We start from the raw sequence: 18376 nt of genomic DNA on the forward strand, positions 1-18376 counted from the left end.
CTATCTATCTATCTATCTATCTATCTATCTATCTACCGGTATCTATCTACTCTCTATCTGCACAATGGATTCAGAGAGCTGCATGCAACAATCATTAGTCTGAGGCCAATTTGCAAATGACAACCACCATATGGCGACCCTTCTGAATCACTCCACGGAGTGGGTGTTGCTTCATGGTGAGCTATTCATGTCCAGCATGCAAACCATGCAGTTTAACTTTTCTCCAACCCGCCCACCACAAAGTACTGGAAAAGGAAAATACTGTATGTGAGGGAGAGAACAAAACTACCTGAACCCTGAGAGTGAGCTCCAGCACGCAAACAGCTTCCACACATGAATAGCCGCAACGTGGAAGGATTCACTGAATCGGCTTTCACTTGGTGGCCCCTGACATGTACACTGCCCCATCAAAAATGGTTTCTCTTTGATCAAACCTTCAGTGATCTACAGAATGGGCCTGATGGCTGCTCAGGCCCTCAACCTTCTGCCACAGACCTGCTGCATATAGATCCACCAGCAGAGTTGATTAGGATTGCACCCTAAAATGGCAACCCAGGGCTGGATCAAGACCTTTAGAGGCCCTAAGCCAGGCATAGGCAAACTCGGCCCTCCAGATGTTTTGGGACTACAACTCCCATCATCCCTAGCTAACAGGACCAGTGGTCAGGGATGATGGGAGTTGTAGTCCCAAAACATCTGGAGGGCCGAGTTTGCCTATGCCTGCCCTAAGCACTTAAAAGATTTCCATAGGATCATAGAATTGTAGAGTCGGAAGGCATTCTTGGGAATCTTCTAGTCCAACCATACGCAGCTGTCCGAAACAGGGATCGAACCTGCAACCTTGGCGTTATCAGTACCATGCTCTAACCAACTGAGCTATCCATGTTTTGGTGTCCCGATATAGATCTAATTCAAAATATAAACAATGAGAAGCTGTAAAATAACTTTTTATTCTTCGCAATGAAATGAAACCTACAGTAAGATGGGAGATAATGTTTATTTTCGTGTACTTCTACTTTATTCCATACTACGAACAAGTTAATTACTAGCTTACAGCTGAATCTTGCGCTTTCGTGCTTTAATTAATATAGACACAATTTTGTCTCAGAATTTGTAAACTGAAAAGTGGACTTGCTGATCCATGGTAAATCTGGCAATGGAAAATTTCTGTGGTGCCCCCCTTCTTTTGATGCCCTAATAGGTCAAGGTAAAGGTAAAGGTACCCCACAGACGACTCTGGGGTTGCGGCACTCATCTTGCTCTATAGGCCGAGGGAGCCGGTGTTTTGTCAGCAGACAACTTCTGGGTCATGTGGCCAGCATGACTAAGCCGCTTCTGGCGAACCAGAGCATGGCACGGAAATGCCGTTTACCTTCCCGCCAGAGCGGTACCTATTTATCTACTTGCACTTTGACGTGCTTTTGAACTGCTAGGTGGGCAGGAGCTGGGACTGAGCAATGGGAGCTCACCCCGTTGCAGGGATTCGAACCGCTGACCTTCCGATCAGCAAGCCTTAGACTCTGGTTTAGACCACAGCGCCACCCGCGTCCCTTTTCTTGATGCCCTAAGCATGTGCTTATTTTGCTTAATGGTTAATCCAGCCCTGTGGCAACCCCTCTGGAAATTGTTCCATTCATTTATTGTCTCTAATCAAATGACTTTTATGGGTGTTTGAGACACAATAGGAAACTGAAAAACTTGTTTGTCAGCAGATATAATAGATATGTGCATATTGCTTAATGTGTTTCATCACACCATCAGCTCTCTGAAAAAGATACTCACTGCAGCTTCCTTCATGGTGGCTGAAAGGTCTCCAAGAAACTACACAAAGCCACTTCCGAGCTGGAGAGGAGGTGGGGTTGCGGGCCCATCCCTCCCACCCACACAGGCGCTGGCTCTTAGCCCCCGCAAAAAGAGGGAATCCCCGGGCATGCCTACGACCCGGCCCACCAATCGGCGGGCTGGGGAGGCGTGGCCTAGCCCATTTAAGGCCGGTGCGCCCGGGGACCGCCCTCTTTGCCCCGTTCCAGCTGCCCGGTTTTCCCATCCCACCCACCCTTTAGGCTTAGCTAGCTTTGACCTTGCTATGGACTCCGGTTGGTCGCCGCAAGGGGCCTGGTAGGAATTTTTCCAACTTGGCGCACTTCCAGCCATTTAGTTTTTTCGCCTACCTCGTAGCAAACGTCACAACTTCCTCGGTATTGGCGGTTAGGTATTGGCAGGGGAAATTGTTATGCAAACTACACAATCTCAACTGTTCATGAACCCCATGGCTGTTGGGGAAAGGACTACTGCCTTTCAACATTTCTTTAACAACTGCCTGATTCCTCTTTTGGAGGTCAACCTCCCTAACTGGGTTTTATGGATTAAGGAAACAACTGCAAAATGGGCCTTCTACATACCTGGTACTTGTCGTATACGACAGGTAGAGTAAACATTGAGACCACAGCTAGAGAGAAGGAAAAAGAAAGAGCATTACATTCCCAGAGTTCATAAGTCTTTTTTTCCTTCTTCTTTTGCATAACATATGTATTAAATGAAGTTTTCCAAGCACTGATACATTTCTGAGGGAGACCCTGAAATAGGAACGAAAGTTTAGGAAGGCTCGTCATCTTTGTAGCTGCAAGTCTTTCTCGTGCCTAGAGCTCACTGTGAATTGTGCTCCCGATTGAATGAAGAGGCAGAAGAAGTCAATAATAAATCTCAATTCGGGGAATGTGAAGAGCAAGAAGAAAGAGACAGATGGGTAGCCGTGTTGGTCTGCCATAGTCAAAATAAAAAAATTCCTTCCTGTAGCACCTTAAAGACCAACTAAGTTAGTTCTTGGTAAAAGCTTTCGTGTGCATGTGTGTATCTGAAGAAGTGTGCATGCACACGAAAGCTTATACCAAGAACTAATTTAGTTGGTCTTTAAGGTGCTACAGGAAGGAATTTTTTTATTTTGAAGAAGAGAGAGAGAGAGAGAGAGAGAGAGAGAGAGAGAGAGAGAGAGAGAGAGAACAAGAACAAATTTATTCAGGCAATTTGCTTTCTGTTTGCTTTCTCCTGCAAACAGGAGGAACAGAGATGAGAGTGCTAAGTTCCACCACACCCATCACCCTCCCAGCTTGTGGAGAATGAAGGTCTAAAGCAGGCAGCCTCCTTCACACACTGAAGCTCCTCGCCTGATTTAGAACCCCAGTTACACTGGTTGGGTTTTGTACATGAGCATGCTAGAGGCAAGGGACAAAATGGGTGTGAGCCAGAGGGCACATGTTCTGTCACTTTCCACAAGCTGCCACTCGGGGTTGACACCCTGGGCTGGTTCTTACAATAACTGAGATACTTCATCTCAGTAGCTGGAAAAAAGGAACATTGGAAGCTTCCTTATACCAGATCAGACTATATATCTGTATAGCCCAGTCATGGTGGCATGATGGAGTGGCGGAACTTACCAGACCTCCCAACAGCCGTGCCACTGATGCTTACTGGGATTAAGAGGGGCGAAGCAGCAGGGAGGTTGGCATGGTGCAAGCACAGTGGCGTAGTTTTCTGAATGAGAACTTAAATAAGTCTCTATGGGACTACCAGCCAAGAAGTTATAATTGGTCTGGTTCACGCATAACACTAATCCATGGTTTACTGAAGTGTGCTTTAGTAAAGCTTGACTTAGCATTATGTGCAAATCCTGCCCAATGGCTAAACTCTGGCTTGTTTACAAATTAAACAGTGTGACGTGGCAGCTAAAAAAGCCAATGCAATTCTGGGCTGCATCAATAGGAGTATAGCATCTAGATCAAGGGAAGTAATAGTGCCACTGTATTCTGCTCTGGTCAGACCTCACCTGGAGTACTGTGTCCAGTTCTGGGCACCACAATTCAAGAAGGACACTGACAAACTGGAACGTGTCCAGAGGAGGGCAACCAAAATGGTCAAAGGCCTGGAAACGATGCCTTATGAGGAACGGCTAAGGGAGCTGGGCATGTTTAGCCTGGAGAAGAGGAGGTTAAGGGGTGATATGATAGCCACGTTCAAATATAGAAAAGGATGTCACATAGAGGAGGGAGAAAGGTTGTTTTCTGCTGCTCCAGAGAAGCGGACACGGAGCAATGGATCCAAACTACAAGAAAGAAGATTCCACCTAAACATTAGGAAGAACTTCCTGACAGTAAGAGCTGTTTGACAGTGGAATTTGCTGCCAAGGAGTGTGGTGGAGTCTCCTACTTTGGAGGTCTTTAAGCAGAGGCTTGACAACCATATGTCAGGAGTGCTCTGATGGTGTTTCCTGCTTGGCAGGGGGTTGGACTCGATGGCCCTTGTGGTCTCTTCCAACTCTATGATTCTAAACCATAATTTGAAGTCATGGTTGTTGTTGTCTTACCAACCTTGGTTTAACTATTATGTGTGAACCCAGCTTGGCTTGGCTACCCCCCCCCCCAAGCTACAAAGACATGAGGCCAGAGCAGCTTGAAAACAAAACAAGCTTTGGGGAAACAAGCTGTAGTTTGTTTGATCGTCTTTGAGGGAACTTATGGTTAACTCGTGGTTGGTTTGTTTTTGAAATGGATGAAAACAAACCACGGCTTAGCATTCTGTGCGAACCAGGCTAGCAGGAAACAATTGACACTGTAAGGAGAACATATTTCAATGGAGTTGATGAAGCTGTTTTGTCCCAAGAGATGCTGCTGCCTAATTTCAAAAAAGATATCTTAAAATAAATGATTGACCTTACCCATTATCAGAAGAGTTAGGCCATTGAAGAGGGCTCCAACGTAAGTCAATAGCCACATTAGTACTGCAAACTAAATTGGAAAGACAGTAATTACATCTCCCACAAGCACACTATATTGACAACAGAAAAGTGATAACAGACATTTAAAGCACATAACTTACCCAAAGAATCCTGGGAACTGTAGTTTGCATAGCTGTGTTTCCAAGCATCCTTAGTAAACTACTGTTCCCAGGTTTCTTTGGAGGAAGTGATGTACTTTAAATGCACACTTAATGTGCTTTAAATGTATGGTACAGAAAACTCTGGAAAACTTAGCTTTATTATTTCAGTTTTCTGATCATTATCCCCCTAGATTTATTTAGCTAAATCTGGGCTAAAATGTCATATTATAGTATACAACTGAGAGTGAATTGTGCAAAATAAGCAAATATATGACTATCATTTATTTGTACAGGCTGCAGAACTGAGTTTCCACTTGGCACAGAACTGGGCTTTCTCTTAATGCAAAACATGTCTTTAAAAAAACACACCTTTTATTATAAGAAATGAATAATATTCCTAATAAACATAAGCATAAACACAACTAAACAATACATAACAGTGTGCGAAAACATCAAATCCCAAAGGCAGATGAGGAGTATGATTTCTATGTTCTATGTTTGTGTTTCTTTGACATTTAGGTTATTTTGGGGACTAAAACAAAAACCCCAAAGTGCTGTTACAAATTTGAATGCTTATTTTACGAGTTCTATATCTGCGTATCCCTGACTGGGATGTGTGTCTCACCATCTTCCTCAGAACATTAAAAAAACCCCAACCAAACCCCAGACTGCATGCAGCTGTATCTATACGATCTTTGTTTCAATTAACCGATTTACGGAGGCCCTTTTCCCATGGATTACTTTTAATTCTACACTGCCTTGGAAGAAATCAATAAGTAATTAGCTAACATGGGCACATTCCCAAAATACATGTGTGCAATGCACTCAGGGTTTTTTAAAGCACCCCCTACTCCGCTGCGAACAGGCCTATTCCAGCCCTTAGGGCAGGAACAAGGGAAGGGAGACAGTCTACAATGGCCTCCTCCTTCGGAATTAAAATCTGTGTATTTATCTTAGATCAGGTCTCTAAACCAGGGTTCTTCAGCCCTGAGTCTCCACATCATCTCCCAGGACCTTGACGACTGGCCAAGCTGGCTGGGGATGATGGGAGTTTTAGCCCCACGACACCCTCTGTTGCTCAGCAACATGCAGGGTGAGATGTCAGAGGGGGAAAAGAACCAGCAGAACTTGGGACTGTCCTGCTGCTGGGTAGCAAGGGCAACCTCTGACTCCTCTCTACCCCTCTGACTCCATCGTTCTACCCAGACACTCAGGCCCAGCGCCGAGGGCCTTCTGGCGGTTCCCTCCCTGCGAGAAGTCAAGTTACAGGGAACCAGGCAGAAGGCCTTCTCGGTGGTGGCACCCGCCCTGTGGAACACCCTCCCACCAGATATCAAAGAGAACAACAGCTACCAGACTTTTAGAAGACATCTGAAGGCAGCCCTGTTTAGGGAAGCTTTTAATGTTTAATAGACTGTTGTATTTTAATATTGTGTTGGAAGCCGCCCAGAGTGGCTGGGGAAACCCAGCCAGATGGGCGGGGTATAAATAAATTATTATTATTATTATTATTATTATTATTATTATTATTATTATTATTATTATTATTATATCTCTCTCAGTCTGTGCTCATCCTGGGAAGGCCTCCTTCTCCTGACCCCTTCCCCTTGTTCGCTCAAACCCCCTGCTTCTCGCACCTCCCAGTTCGCCCCTTCTTTAGACTGCTCTTCAGTGTCCCACCACCAGGATCCGGGATCTAAGTCATCTTCTTCTGTGCTCTCCTGGGGGGGGGGCACTTGAGTGGGCACCACCCACCACTCTTCCTCATCCAGCCATTCCCTGATATCTGGCTTGGCCAAAGCAGCCTCAGGGGCCAGATGGCGAGGCCTGGCTTGCTTCGTTACACTAGAGGAGCCCGCTGGATCAACCCGGGGGCCCATCTAGTCCGGCATCTTGTTCTCACAGTAGCCAAGGAGGTTCCCACCCCAGAAGCAGTAAATTCCGTATGTGAATTATGTCTTGCACAAAGGAGTTGTTTTGCCTGCTCTGAACCGATCCACTTCATTGGGTGACCCTGTGTTCTGGTGTCATGAGAGAAGGATGGATAGATAGATAGATAGATAGATAGATAGATAGATAGACAGATGATAGATAGATAGATAGATAGATAGATAGATAGATAGATAGATAGATACATTTTATTTATATCCCACCCTCCCCAGCTGAAGCTGGGCTCAGAGCGGCTAACAACAGTAAATACAGTGGTGCCCCGCAAGACGAACGCCTCGCGAGACGAAAAACTCGCAAAACGAAAGGTTTTTTCGTTTTCGAGTTGCCTCGCAAGACGAATTTCCCTATGGGCTTGCTTCGCAAAACGAAGCTTGCCCCGGGGACAGCGGGTCTTCTCTTTTGAAGCAAGGGGCGGCGGGGAGAAGCGATCTTCTCCCCGCAGCCCCAGGTCCGGGGACAGCGGGAAGCGCTTCCCGCTGCCCCCGGACCTCTTTTGAAGCAAGGGGCTGCGGGGAGATCGCTTCTCCCCATCGCCCCTTGCTTCAAAAGAGGTCCCGGGGCAGCGGGAAGCGATCTCCCCGCAGCCCCTTGCTTCAAAAGAGGTCCGGGGGCAGCGCGAAGCGCAGCGCTTCTTCCCCGCTGCCCCCGGACCTCTTCTGAAGCAAGGGGCTGCGGGGGGGCGGGAACACCTTCCCCCACCGCCCCGCTTCGGAACGCTGCTCCGAAGCGGGGCGGGGGGGTGGGAACACCTTCCCCCACCGCCCCGCTTCGGAACGCTGCTCCGAAGCGGGGCGGAGGGTGGGAACACCTTCCCCCACCGCCCCGCTTCGGAACGGTGCTCCGAAGCGGGGCGGGGGGGTGGGAACACCTTCCCCCACCGCCCGGCTTCGGAACGGTGCTCCGAAGCGGGGCGGGGGGGTGGGAACACCTTGCCCCGCTTCGGAACGGTGCTCCGAAGCGGGGCGGGGGGGCGGGAACACCTTCTGAAGGCTGGCGGGGGCAAAAGTCTTTGTCCCCCCTGCCTGCCTTCCCAGGAGCTTTTAAATCGCCCCGGACAGCGGAGAAGTCCTCCGCTGTCCCGGGGCGATTTTAAAATGCTGGGGGTGGGAAGAAAAGCCCTTATCCCCCCCCCCAGCCTTCAGAAGAGATCCGGGGACAGACTGTCCCCGGACCTGGTCTGAAGGCGGTTTCCCTAGGAACGCATTAATTGATTTTCAATGCATTCCTATGGGAAACCGTGCATCTCAAGACGAAAAACTCGCAAGACGAAGAGACTTGCGGAACGAATTAATTTCGTCTTGCGAGGCACCACTGTACAGCATTCTAAAATCAATTCATTATAAAATCAGTTCAAATCAAATCAATGGCAACCATTGGGCTAGAGTTCTGTGAAGAATTACCAAAGGAGGGGGTCAGGCTGTGCCTTGGCCAAAGGCCTGGTGGAACAGCTCTGTCTTGCAGGCCCTGCGGAAAGATGTCAAGTCCTGCAGGGCCCTAGTCTCTTGTGACAGAACATTCCACCAGATCGGAGCCACAGCTGAAAAAGCCCTGGCTCTGGTTGAGGCCAGCCTAACCTCCCTGTGGCCTGGGACCTCCAGGATGTTTTTCTTTGAAGACCGTAAGGTCCTTCGTGAGACATAAGAGGAGAGGCAGTTCTGTAGGTATGAGGGTCCTAGGCCGTATAGGGCTTTAAAGGTTAAAACCAGCACCTTAAACCTGACCCTGTATTCCACCAGGAGCCAGTGCAGCTGGTATAGCACTGGGTGAATGTGATCCCGCAGCGAGGACCCCGTAATGAGTCTCGCCGCGGCATTCTGCACCTGCTGGAGTTTCTGGGTCAGTCTCAAGGGCAGCCCCACGTAGAGTGAGTTACAATAATCCAGTCTGGAGGTGACCGTCGCGTGGATCACAGTGCCTAGGTCAGGGCGAGAGAGGTAAGGAGCCAACTGCTTAGCTTGGCGGAGATGGAAAAATGCCGCCTTTGTTGTAGCTGCAATCTGCGCTGCTCTCTCCACCCCATTTGTAATAGCAGGACTCTCCCTTTTGAAAGCCTCCCAAGGCACTGATCTGGAAACCCAAGAGTACCCAAGTTTGGCTAGCCTCTAGTTTTTGCCGTCCACGTACTTTTAAGGAATCCACCAGGTCCTGGACCAGGAAAAGCCGCCTGAGTTCTTTGACTGTGCTGTTCACGTACGACTGGAGGCAATCTGTGTATTTCTGAATCTGTTCCTGGGAGAGCGACATTTCCATTTCCAAGTAGCTTCTGTCGAAAAAGCGTAACTCAGATCATGAAAACACCAGTGTTAATGCCAAGCAGTCCCCCCACTGGGGTCTTCTCCCCCCCCCCCTTTCCTTGCATATCTTTGGACTGCAGACAGAAACATGCAGACTATACGGGGCACATGCAGACCATAATATGGCTTTCTCCTAGGGGTGGAGAATTCTGTCCATTTCAATTTATATCAGTTTCTCACTTTTCCAATCTTCAGTTCAACCACATTCCCACCTAATTAATTTTCCAACATCTTATTGGGGTTTTCTCCTAAGGTACACAATTTTGCCTAACATGCATGTTTTAAAAAGTTATTGTTTATTTCATTAAATTTATACACCGCTTGATGGGGTTTTTTTTATTAAAAAAAACCTTCAAAGCGGTTTACAAAAAGATTAAACAATAAAAGAAAGAAAAAATTACTACCCTACTTCAAAACATAACATTAACATACTAAATACGTTTGTGCAAGCAGTTTTTCCTAATGGTGAAAATAACAGAAAATGCATTCTAATATATATACATTTGTATGCAGACTTTCCCCTAATACATGAATTTTTCACATACATTTCTGGTTGGGGAAATGCATTGCAAAATTCGGATAATGATTTATAAAGGATAGCTTGTGTTTTGGTTTGCAAACTGTTTTGAGAACTGCAAATCTGCCACAACCTGAAGTTACCCCCATGCCCCATCTCCCACTGGACCCAATTCACTGCCTCACTGTTCCTCCAGACCAAAAGCCTATTGTCTTGCGTTCTCCAACCGCCAGAACCTACCCACAGCAGGTGGCGCTGTGGTCTAAACCACTGAGCCTCTTGGGTTTGCTGATTGGAATGTCAGCGGTTCGAATCCGCGCAACGGGGTGAGCTCCGATTGCTCTGTCCCAGTTTCTGCCAACCTAGTGGTTCGAAAGCACACCAGTGCAAGTAGATAGTTACTGTTGCAGCAGGAAGGCAAACACTGTTTCCGTGCATTCCGGCACTCATCACGGTGTCCTGTTGCAGCAGAAGCGGTTTAGTCCTGCTGGCCACATGACCCGGAAAGCTGTCTGTGGACAAAAGCCGGCTCCCTCAGCCTGAAAGCGAGGTGAGCGCTGCAACCCCATAGTTGCCTTTGACTGGACTCAACCATCCAGGGGTCCTTTACCTTACCTTTATCTTTACCCACAGCCTTTCTATAAACTCTAATGATGCATTTCCTGATTCTTTCGTGTCTCTCAGATCCCTGATACACTACCTCATTTGAACACCACCCCTCAGCCCTTCCCTATCTGGAGAATCCTGACCAGCCACTGTTGCTTCCTCGACAGAAGCACCTTGCCCACTTGCCTCCGCAAGAGTTGGCCTTGAGGAACAGGAAGCGGACATTAAGGGGAGGGGAAAGGTGCAGGTAAGAAGGTGGAAATTGGGTCCATGGGGAGTAACAGCCTTGATAATCTGTCCAGTTCTTGCATTGCTTGGTTGTCTGCAAACTTGTGCAGGAGCTACTATGCATTTAGCAGCTTTGCTGCCCTGCTTTTCTGTTAGCATGCTCAAAGCACAACATATACACCAAGAACCACATGCTCATGAAATGACACAAGGCAAGCAGCCCCACAGATCCAGGAGGCAGGCCTCAGGTGTTCCTTCCCACCAGGCAGGTGGTGTCCAGACACCTGGATTTAGCAAGCAGGGAGTGGGGAAGTCGCAGTGGCAATTTGTTGTTGTTGTTGTGAATCTGAATACGTGCAGCTACTCACACAGAATCAATTAAGGTTTGGCAGGCAGCCAGAAGGCAATCTGAAGGAGTAAGTCTGCCTGGTGATAACAGAGGCATGGAGACAGCTCCCTGATTGGTCAAGCTCTCTCAAGGGAGTGATAATTAATGGCCTACTAACTGGAATGTGTTACTTCGTGAGTTCAGAGGTTCAGAGTTCTGTGTGTCAGTGTAGGAGTTGAGTCGTGTGAGAGCTAGCAAAAGATACGAGTTCTGTTCCTGTAAATAGTCCACTGAATATAATAAACACCTAACTACAAGTTCCTGGTTCCTGCTTCGTCTATCCTGTCTGCAGCCAAGTCGCCAGTTGCTTCCGTGGATTCTGCGTGTACTCTGCTAGGTCTGGCTAAGGTCCTGCAACTAGTCAGAAAGTTGCGAAACACCAAATAGGTTTTGCCAATAGTTTTGCTGGCAAAATTAAGTGCCCTGGGTGATAATTGCAGAGCACTCACTTGAATGGGTGGCCTTCATCGGTTTTCTGCACAGCCTGTAGGACTGACTTGTAGATTCTGAAGCTGATGGTGGCGGAGAGAGCCGCTAGTGCCAGGTACGCAATCACGCTGACGACGCTGAACTGGGTCAGGGAGAAGAGCAACAGCAGGACACTCCCAAACATGATGCCTGTCTGCTTGATGTCACGCCAGTATAACAGGTCAATAGCTGGGAAGAGAAAGAGCGGGGCGGGGAGGGAAGGCAAATCGTTAAAACCAGACTCTGGAATGGTGACAACGAAGCCTGCCACTGCAAATACAAGAGTAATGAGCTCTTTGGCAAAGTTGCAACCGGAGTAAATAATTACAGTTGTGTAAACAGAGCCGAACAGCCCAGCCTAGCAAAGCCAGGCTGGCTAAGTCCATTAAAATTCATTCAGTGCAGTTTACTGGTTGCCAAAATGCCTTTAACCCAGGGGTCGGCAAGGTTTACCTCGCCTGGGCCGGTTCACTCCAGCGGAGATCCCTCCATGGGCTGGACTGAGTGATCACGCCCACGATTTCCGGCATTTGCGTCTGCGCAGACATGATTTTCACCATCTGCGCATGCACAGACGTGATTTCCAGCGCCACAGAAGCAAGTCCCCGTGCTGTGCTGTGCCAGTTTAGCGCAGTGCGCAGGGACTCGCCAAGTGAGTGGCTCGGTTCAGGGGAGGCTCGTGGGCTGGTTAAATGACCCCTGTGGGCCGCTTGTGGCCCATGGGCCTTACGTTGCCTACCCCTGCTTTAACCCTTTGCCCTTATCGATGGGCTTAAGGTGCACTTGTTTTGCTGGGGTTAGGTGGTTAGTCTGATGAATTGGAGTGTTTCCAGCCACACTTGCTCTGGACAAGTGTCTCTATAGACAGGTATCACACACACTTACACTCGTTCTGCTCATGCGCAACTGCATATAAGTGCCATGCCGGGAAACAAATAAATAGAATCATCATCAAGGGAACTGGTAAGTCCAAAGAGGACGTCAGTGAGAGCAGAGGAAGCCCTGAAGAGACCAGAGGGGCTTTGTTTAGGCTGCTCAGCCTCCCTGTCTAGCAGCTGATGTGCGAGGTATCATCCAGACTCCAGCCAGCCCCAGAGCTTCAACTCTAGATATTTTGGTCTGAATTGAAGAGGGTGCTCCTCACTTGCCTACACAAACTACTTCTCTCTGTTCAGGGAACAAGCCCTTCTGCAACACAAATTACCAGCAGGAATATAATTCCAACATGCTTGGAGAACTGCTTCTACTATAGCCCTGTCCCTATCCTGTAAGCTAAAGGCTAGTTAAGACTGCTCTTGGAAAATATTGGAAACTTTCGCCTGGTAGTTGGCAGCACCAGGTCTTGCCAGGGCTTTGCAGGGCTCATCACAAGCTGAGAGTTACCAAGTGCAGCCTTTCCCAGAGTTTTCCCCAAGCTATTAAGCACAAAATGGACATGTGAGTATCTGCTGAATGGGCTTTCGATTCCTAACCCCTTTTGATCCAAACAGACCCACAAGGTAGCATACATGAATCTCAGCTAACTGTAAAAGTTTAAAACAAAAATCTAAAATATGCCCAAATCTCAACAGCTATAAAATGTTGTTGCTGCTGCTTTTGTAATTCATATTATTAATTTTAAAATGGAGCAATAAGAGAAAGATTTAAAAGCCCTAGCAATACAAAAGTTTATTGTGAACCAATCTGTTGCAAATTAAATTAGAGGAACTTCCACAATAAGGGAGCCACCACCAAACAACCCCTGCTCCTTGTAAGCCTCAGGTGGCAATTGAATAATGAGTTTACTTAGGAATTACTACTACTACTACTTCTTTATATGCTGCCCATGTGACTGGGTTTCCCCAGCCACTCTGGGCGGCTTCCAGAAAATTATAAAACCACAGTAAAACATCACACATTTAAAATTTCCCAATGCAGGGCTGCCTTCAGAGGTCTTCTAAAAGTCAGAGAGTTGTTTATTTCCTTGACATCTGATAGGAGGTCATTCCACAGGGAGGGTGCCACCACCAAAAGGGCCCTGTGCCTGGCTCCCTGTAACTTCAGAAGGCCCTCAGAGCTGGACCTCAGTGTCCAGGCTGAACAATACCGGTGGAGAAGCTCTTTTGGGTATGGAATCATAGCACTGAAAGTGACCTCAAAGGTGAACTAGTTCAGGGGTATGGAAACCTTTTCAGTCCGGAGGCCCCTTCTAACTAACCTCCTGGGGGACCATATGGCTGCGGTGAGTGGGGCCATGGGCAAAAGTGAGCAACAAATGTAAATGTTACCTTTGTACAACTGGCTAGTTTCTACAGGACTTCACATACCCACACAGTGCAGATTGGTTTCTACATACCGTATTTTTTGCTCTATAAGACTCACTTTTTCCCTCCTAAAAAAGTAAGGGGAAATGTGTGTGCGTCTTATGGAGCGAATGCAGGCTGCACAGCTATCACCGAAGCCAAACAGCAAGAGGGATCGCTGCTTTAGCTGTGCAGTGATCCCTCTTGCTGTTCTAGCTTCTGGGATTCAGAATATTTTTTTTTCTTGTTTTCCTCCTCCAAAAACTAGGTGCGTCTTGTGGTCTAGTGCGCCTTATAGAGCGAAAAACACGGCACATAGACAAGCAAGAATCCAAGGGCACATTCCAGACATGCAAAAACATTTGGGGACACTGTGCAGTGTGGCTTGGTGAATTCTGAGGACAGATGAAGAGCTGCATTCTTGGTCCAATGCAGGAAATCTACCACTCAGCTCACAAAAACGTCTCGAATAGCCCAGCTTTTAAACATCTGCCTACCCAGATGACACAGCAATGCACAGATCTTCCCACCACCCGCTGTCAGAATTCTTGGCTAATTATATAATGATCCGTTAGCATTTATTTTGACTCAGAAGCTCCCGTTTGCCATCTTATCCTTGACACTTCCCCCTTTCTTCTGAAGATGCCTTTCCCTCTTTGAAGCGGGGGGGGGGGGACATGGCGTGCATTTGTTTGAAGGAAGAGAAGAAAGGGGTGACTGTTAATTCAGGTGCATCAGCAAAGATCCGACAAGGAATCAAAACCTGTGGCTGGGAGGTGTATGCACAGGAGATTGGGAGGGAGAAGCTGCTGACATCATCTGCCAGCCAAATGAATGAATAATGAATAGCTTTTGTACGCCTCAAGCATCTATCCCTGTGTAGGGACTGAAGAATTTCTTATTGATGCTGGCAATTTCTCCATGTAAAGAGTTTGTTGTCATCTACCTTCTTTCATTTTTTTTGCCTTGCTTCATCTCCCTCTTTTATTTCCTTAGTGTCTCTGACTCAGGGAAGACCAGCGGCGCCTAGAATTCCCCAGGGAAAATTTCCTAGTCTTATTAAAGCTCTTTTCATCTTCCCCTGAAATTCCTCAGAGGTTTGTCCATGGAGGAAATGCCAAATTAGCCAAATTGGGTTTTGCTTTAGGGAAACGTGGCAAAATTCAGTGACAAACTCATGGTGTGCTAGCTGCTGCCACCCATGGAAAACGTGACTGGTCTTAAAACAGTTTTGCCTTACTTCGAAATTTCTCAAATGTTTCACTCCGAATTTGTTTCGGATTTGACTTCGGGTAAAACCTCCATGTCTAATCTAGTCAGAGTTCTAGCATTGAATCCTTCGAGGGCAGGACTGTGAGGTCTTTACATGCTGATTCTTTATTATTATTATTTATTGAATATATGCACTGCCCTATACCTGGGGGTCTCAGGGCAGTTCACAGAATAAAAACTCTGCAGAGCTGCAGAATTCAGCTGATTAATTCATTGGAAACATTTGGATGGACCAAAACCCTAATCAGTTAGCAGAATTTTAAAACGCACACATCTGTAAAAATTGCAGACAGGAAGCTTTTTATGTAGCTCCTTCAGAAATATAAGAAGAGGTGGCTTGTAAGGATAAGTATGCACCGAGTGGCTGGGGAAACACAGCCAGATGGGTGGTGTGTGTGTGTGTGTAATTATTATTATTATGATGTCCCCACCCCGTCAATGCTACTCCTTTCTCCTCCACGCAGCATCCTGATTTTGTAAGCCATCTTTCCTTGTTCTCTCATTTGTATTGTGCTGAGCCCTGACCGGGCACCAGGCACTGAGTCCTCTGAGGATGAGCCAGACACCCTGCAGGCTGAGGACCGTGCAGAGCAGGCAGGGTCCCCAGGAAGCACAGCTGAGGATCCGCTTGAGGGACCCTCTGGAGGGAGACCTACTGAAGATCACCTTGAACTGTCAGGGGAAGGAGATGGGGCCACCCCCAGTCCTTGAGAATGCTGGCGCCGAAAGGTCCCAGTCAAAGAGACAGCAGCTTGTGTCTACAGACCTGGAGTCGTCATGCAGCCACTGAGAAATAAACATGCAACCACTGGAAATGCAAAATAGCTGCTCACTGGATAAAGGTAAAGGGACCCCTGAACATTAGGTCCAGTCGTGGCCGACTCTGGGGCTGCGGCGCTCATCTCGCTTTACTGGCCGAGGGAGCCGGTGTACAGCTTCCGGGTCATGTGGCCAGCATAACTAAGCCGCTTCTGGCGAACCAGAGCAGCTCACGGAAACGCCGTTTACCTTCCTGCTGGAGTGGTACCTATTTATCTACTTGCACTTTGACGTGCATTTGAACTGCTAGGTTGGCAGGAGCAGGGACCGAGCAATGGGAGCTCACCCCGTCGCGGGGATTCGAGCCGCCGATCTTCTGATCGGCAAGTCCTAGGCTCTGTGGTTTAACCCACAGCACCATCCACTCACTGGATCTTAATCTAAGGATGTGGGTTTGGGTCCCTCATTGGGCAAAAGATTCATTTGGGCAAAAGAAGACCCTTGTGGTCCTTTCCAATTCTATGATTCTCTGCTTAAGCTGGAGACTTTTTAAAAAAATCAAAACTGAAAAGTGTGCTTTTGTGGCCAACCTCTGCAGTCCCCAAGAGCTGTCCAGGGTCCTGAATCTGAAGACAGACCTGCTCCCCGTTACTCACTACAACATTCTGTTGCCTGCTCTTGGTTGTTTTCTGCTCTGAGCTGGTCCTCCAGATGGTTACCAACACCCTTGCCAGGAGGAGGTCTGCAGCTCACAGGGAAAACATGTGTCTTGCATGCAAAGGATCCAAGGCATCACTGTGAGAACTGAATTCTGGATGAGATGGGCCACTGGTCTGATCCAGTGAACTCTTCATACATTCATGTTGAGTATCTGGCATTCCTAAATGCAGCTGGGAAATACTCCTGTCTGAACCCCTAAAGATCTGCTACTTGTCAGGGCAGATGCTTCTGAGCTAGATCAACCCCAGCCTGACGTATGCTATATGTTTCTGTTGGCTTTCAAGCCAGAAGAGAGGCGGTGGGAAGTCCCATTGCACCAGCAAAAGTCCAGGCATGGCCTTCTAAGGGAAGTGAATCAAATTCACTGTGAGCCACTATGCAAGATCCACAGTGGATTTACGGTTCTTGCTTTTTTTAAGGCGGGTGAAAATCTCAGCTTGGGAGAAATAAATGAAAGCGCTTACTTATGGACGTACAGTGGTGCCCCGCAAGACGAATGCCTCGCAAGACGGAAAACTCGCTAGACGAAAGTGTTTTCCGTTTTGGAGGTGCTTCGCAAAACGAATTTCCTATGGGCTTGCTTCGCAAGACGACAATGTCTTGCGAGTTCCTGCTGGGTTTTTTTCCTTCCACCCCCCTTTTTCTAAGCCGCTAAGCCGCTTATCAGCTGATCTGATCAGCAGATAAGCCGCTAAAAGCCGCTAATAGCGCTAATCCGTCAATGGGCTTGCTTCGCAAGACGAAAAAACCGCTAGACGAAGAGAATCACAGAACGGATTCTTTTTGTCTTGCGAGGCACCACTGTAACCATTACTGACAGGGATTCGTTTTTTGACAGCACTACTGGAAAACAAGGGAAAGGGCTGGCTCATTAGGAGATTTATCCTGAACAAACAAGCAGATTCATCACCTGGCAAAAGATGTAGACCAAGGGGTGGCAGCAGCTCTGAGGCCAAAATGGCTGCAGCTCAGTGTCGGAGCGTCTGCTTTGCATGCAGAAGGGCCCTGGGTCAAATGCTGGCAACTCCAGGTGGGGCTGGGAATGTCCGCTGTCTGTAAACTTGGAAAGCTGCTGCCAGTCAGTGTAGACATTACTGAGCTAAATGGCCCAATGGTCTAACTCTATATACAGTGGTACCTCAGGTTACATACGCTTCAGGTTACAGACTCCGCTAACCCAGAAATAGTACCTCAGGTTAAGAACTTTGCTTCAGGATGAGAACAGAAATTGCATGGCGGTGGCACGGCAGCAGCAGGAGGCCCCATTAGCTAAAGTGGTGCTTCAGGTTAAGAACAGTTCCAGGTTAAGAACGGGCCTCCGGAACGAATTAAGTACAGTGGTACCTCGGGTTAAGTACTTAATTCGTTCCAGAGGTCTGTTCTTAACCTGAAACTGTTCTTAACCTGAAGCACCACTTTAGCTAATGGGGCCTCCTGCTGCCGCCGTGCTGCCAGATCACGATTTCTGTTCTTATCCTGAAGCAAAGTTCTTAACCTGAAGCACTATTTCTGGGTTAGCAGAGTCTGTAACCTGAAGCGTATGTAACCTGAAGCGTATGTAGCCCAAGGTACCACTGTACTTAACCTGAGGTACCACTGTAAAGAGATTCCCTGTCTTCCAATGCAACAGTCTCTTGTTGCTCACTGTCATGGCCATTATTCACCAGCAAAAGATGAGGCAACTTGAATTCACATCTGAAAATTGGCACAGATCACATTAAAAATGCCTCTTATCTCATTTCCTTGATGCATACTATATGCCAGTTTCTTTTCTGGAACCTTCTAACAATGTCTACTAACAAGTAAAAAATAATAATTTGCAAAACAAATAATTTGCTGACAACACTGAGGCAAAGAATAAATAAAAAATCTTTAAATAACACCAGTCAATGGGGGTAGATTGAAGTGTTAGGGCAGGGAAACTGCAGAGACGCCATATGATTTATATGCATCAGTCTTCAATGCAGGAGATTTTAGAAGGAGAAAACTGCATGAATCTGGTTCCCTCCCTCCTCCCCCA

General features: G+C 47.4%; 1 protein-coding gene across 4 annotated transcripts in view; it reads right to left on the minus strand.

The window, feature by feature from the left end:
- The window catches only part of RTN1 (reticulon 1), a 136986-nt gene that overhangs the window by 4365 nt on the left and 114245 nt on the right, over positions 1-18376 (minus strand). For 2 of the 4 annotated variants that reach the window (XM_081192190.1, XM_081192193.1), the window contains 4 exons: positions 11305-11512; positions 8947-9085; positions 4712-4781; positions 2403-2449 (listed from right to left, as the gene is read on the minus strand). In XM_081192190.1, the coding sequence (XP_081048316.1) occupies positions 2403-2449; positions 4712-4781; positions 8947-9085; positions 11305-11512 (464 nt within the window). Of the gene's footprint in view, positions 1-2237; positions 2321-2382; positions 2450-4711; positions 4782-8946; positions 9086-11304; positions 11513-18376 lie in introns of those variants that run through there. The other 2 variants (XM_081192192.1, XM_081192191.1) reach the window with 2 other exon arrangements.

This window comes from Podarcis bocagei (genome assembly GCF_964188305.1).
Source record: "Podarcis bocagei genome assembly, chromosome: 1".
NCBI classification, from domain to species: Eukaryota; Metazoa; Chordata; class Lepidosauria; order Squamata; family Lacertidae; genus Podarcis; species Podarcis bocagei.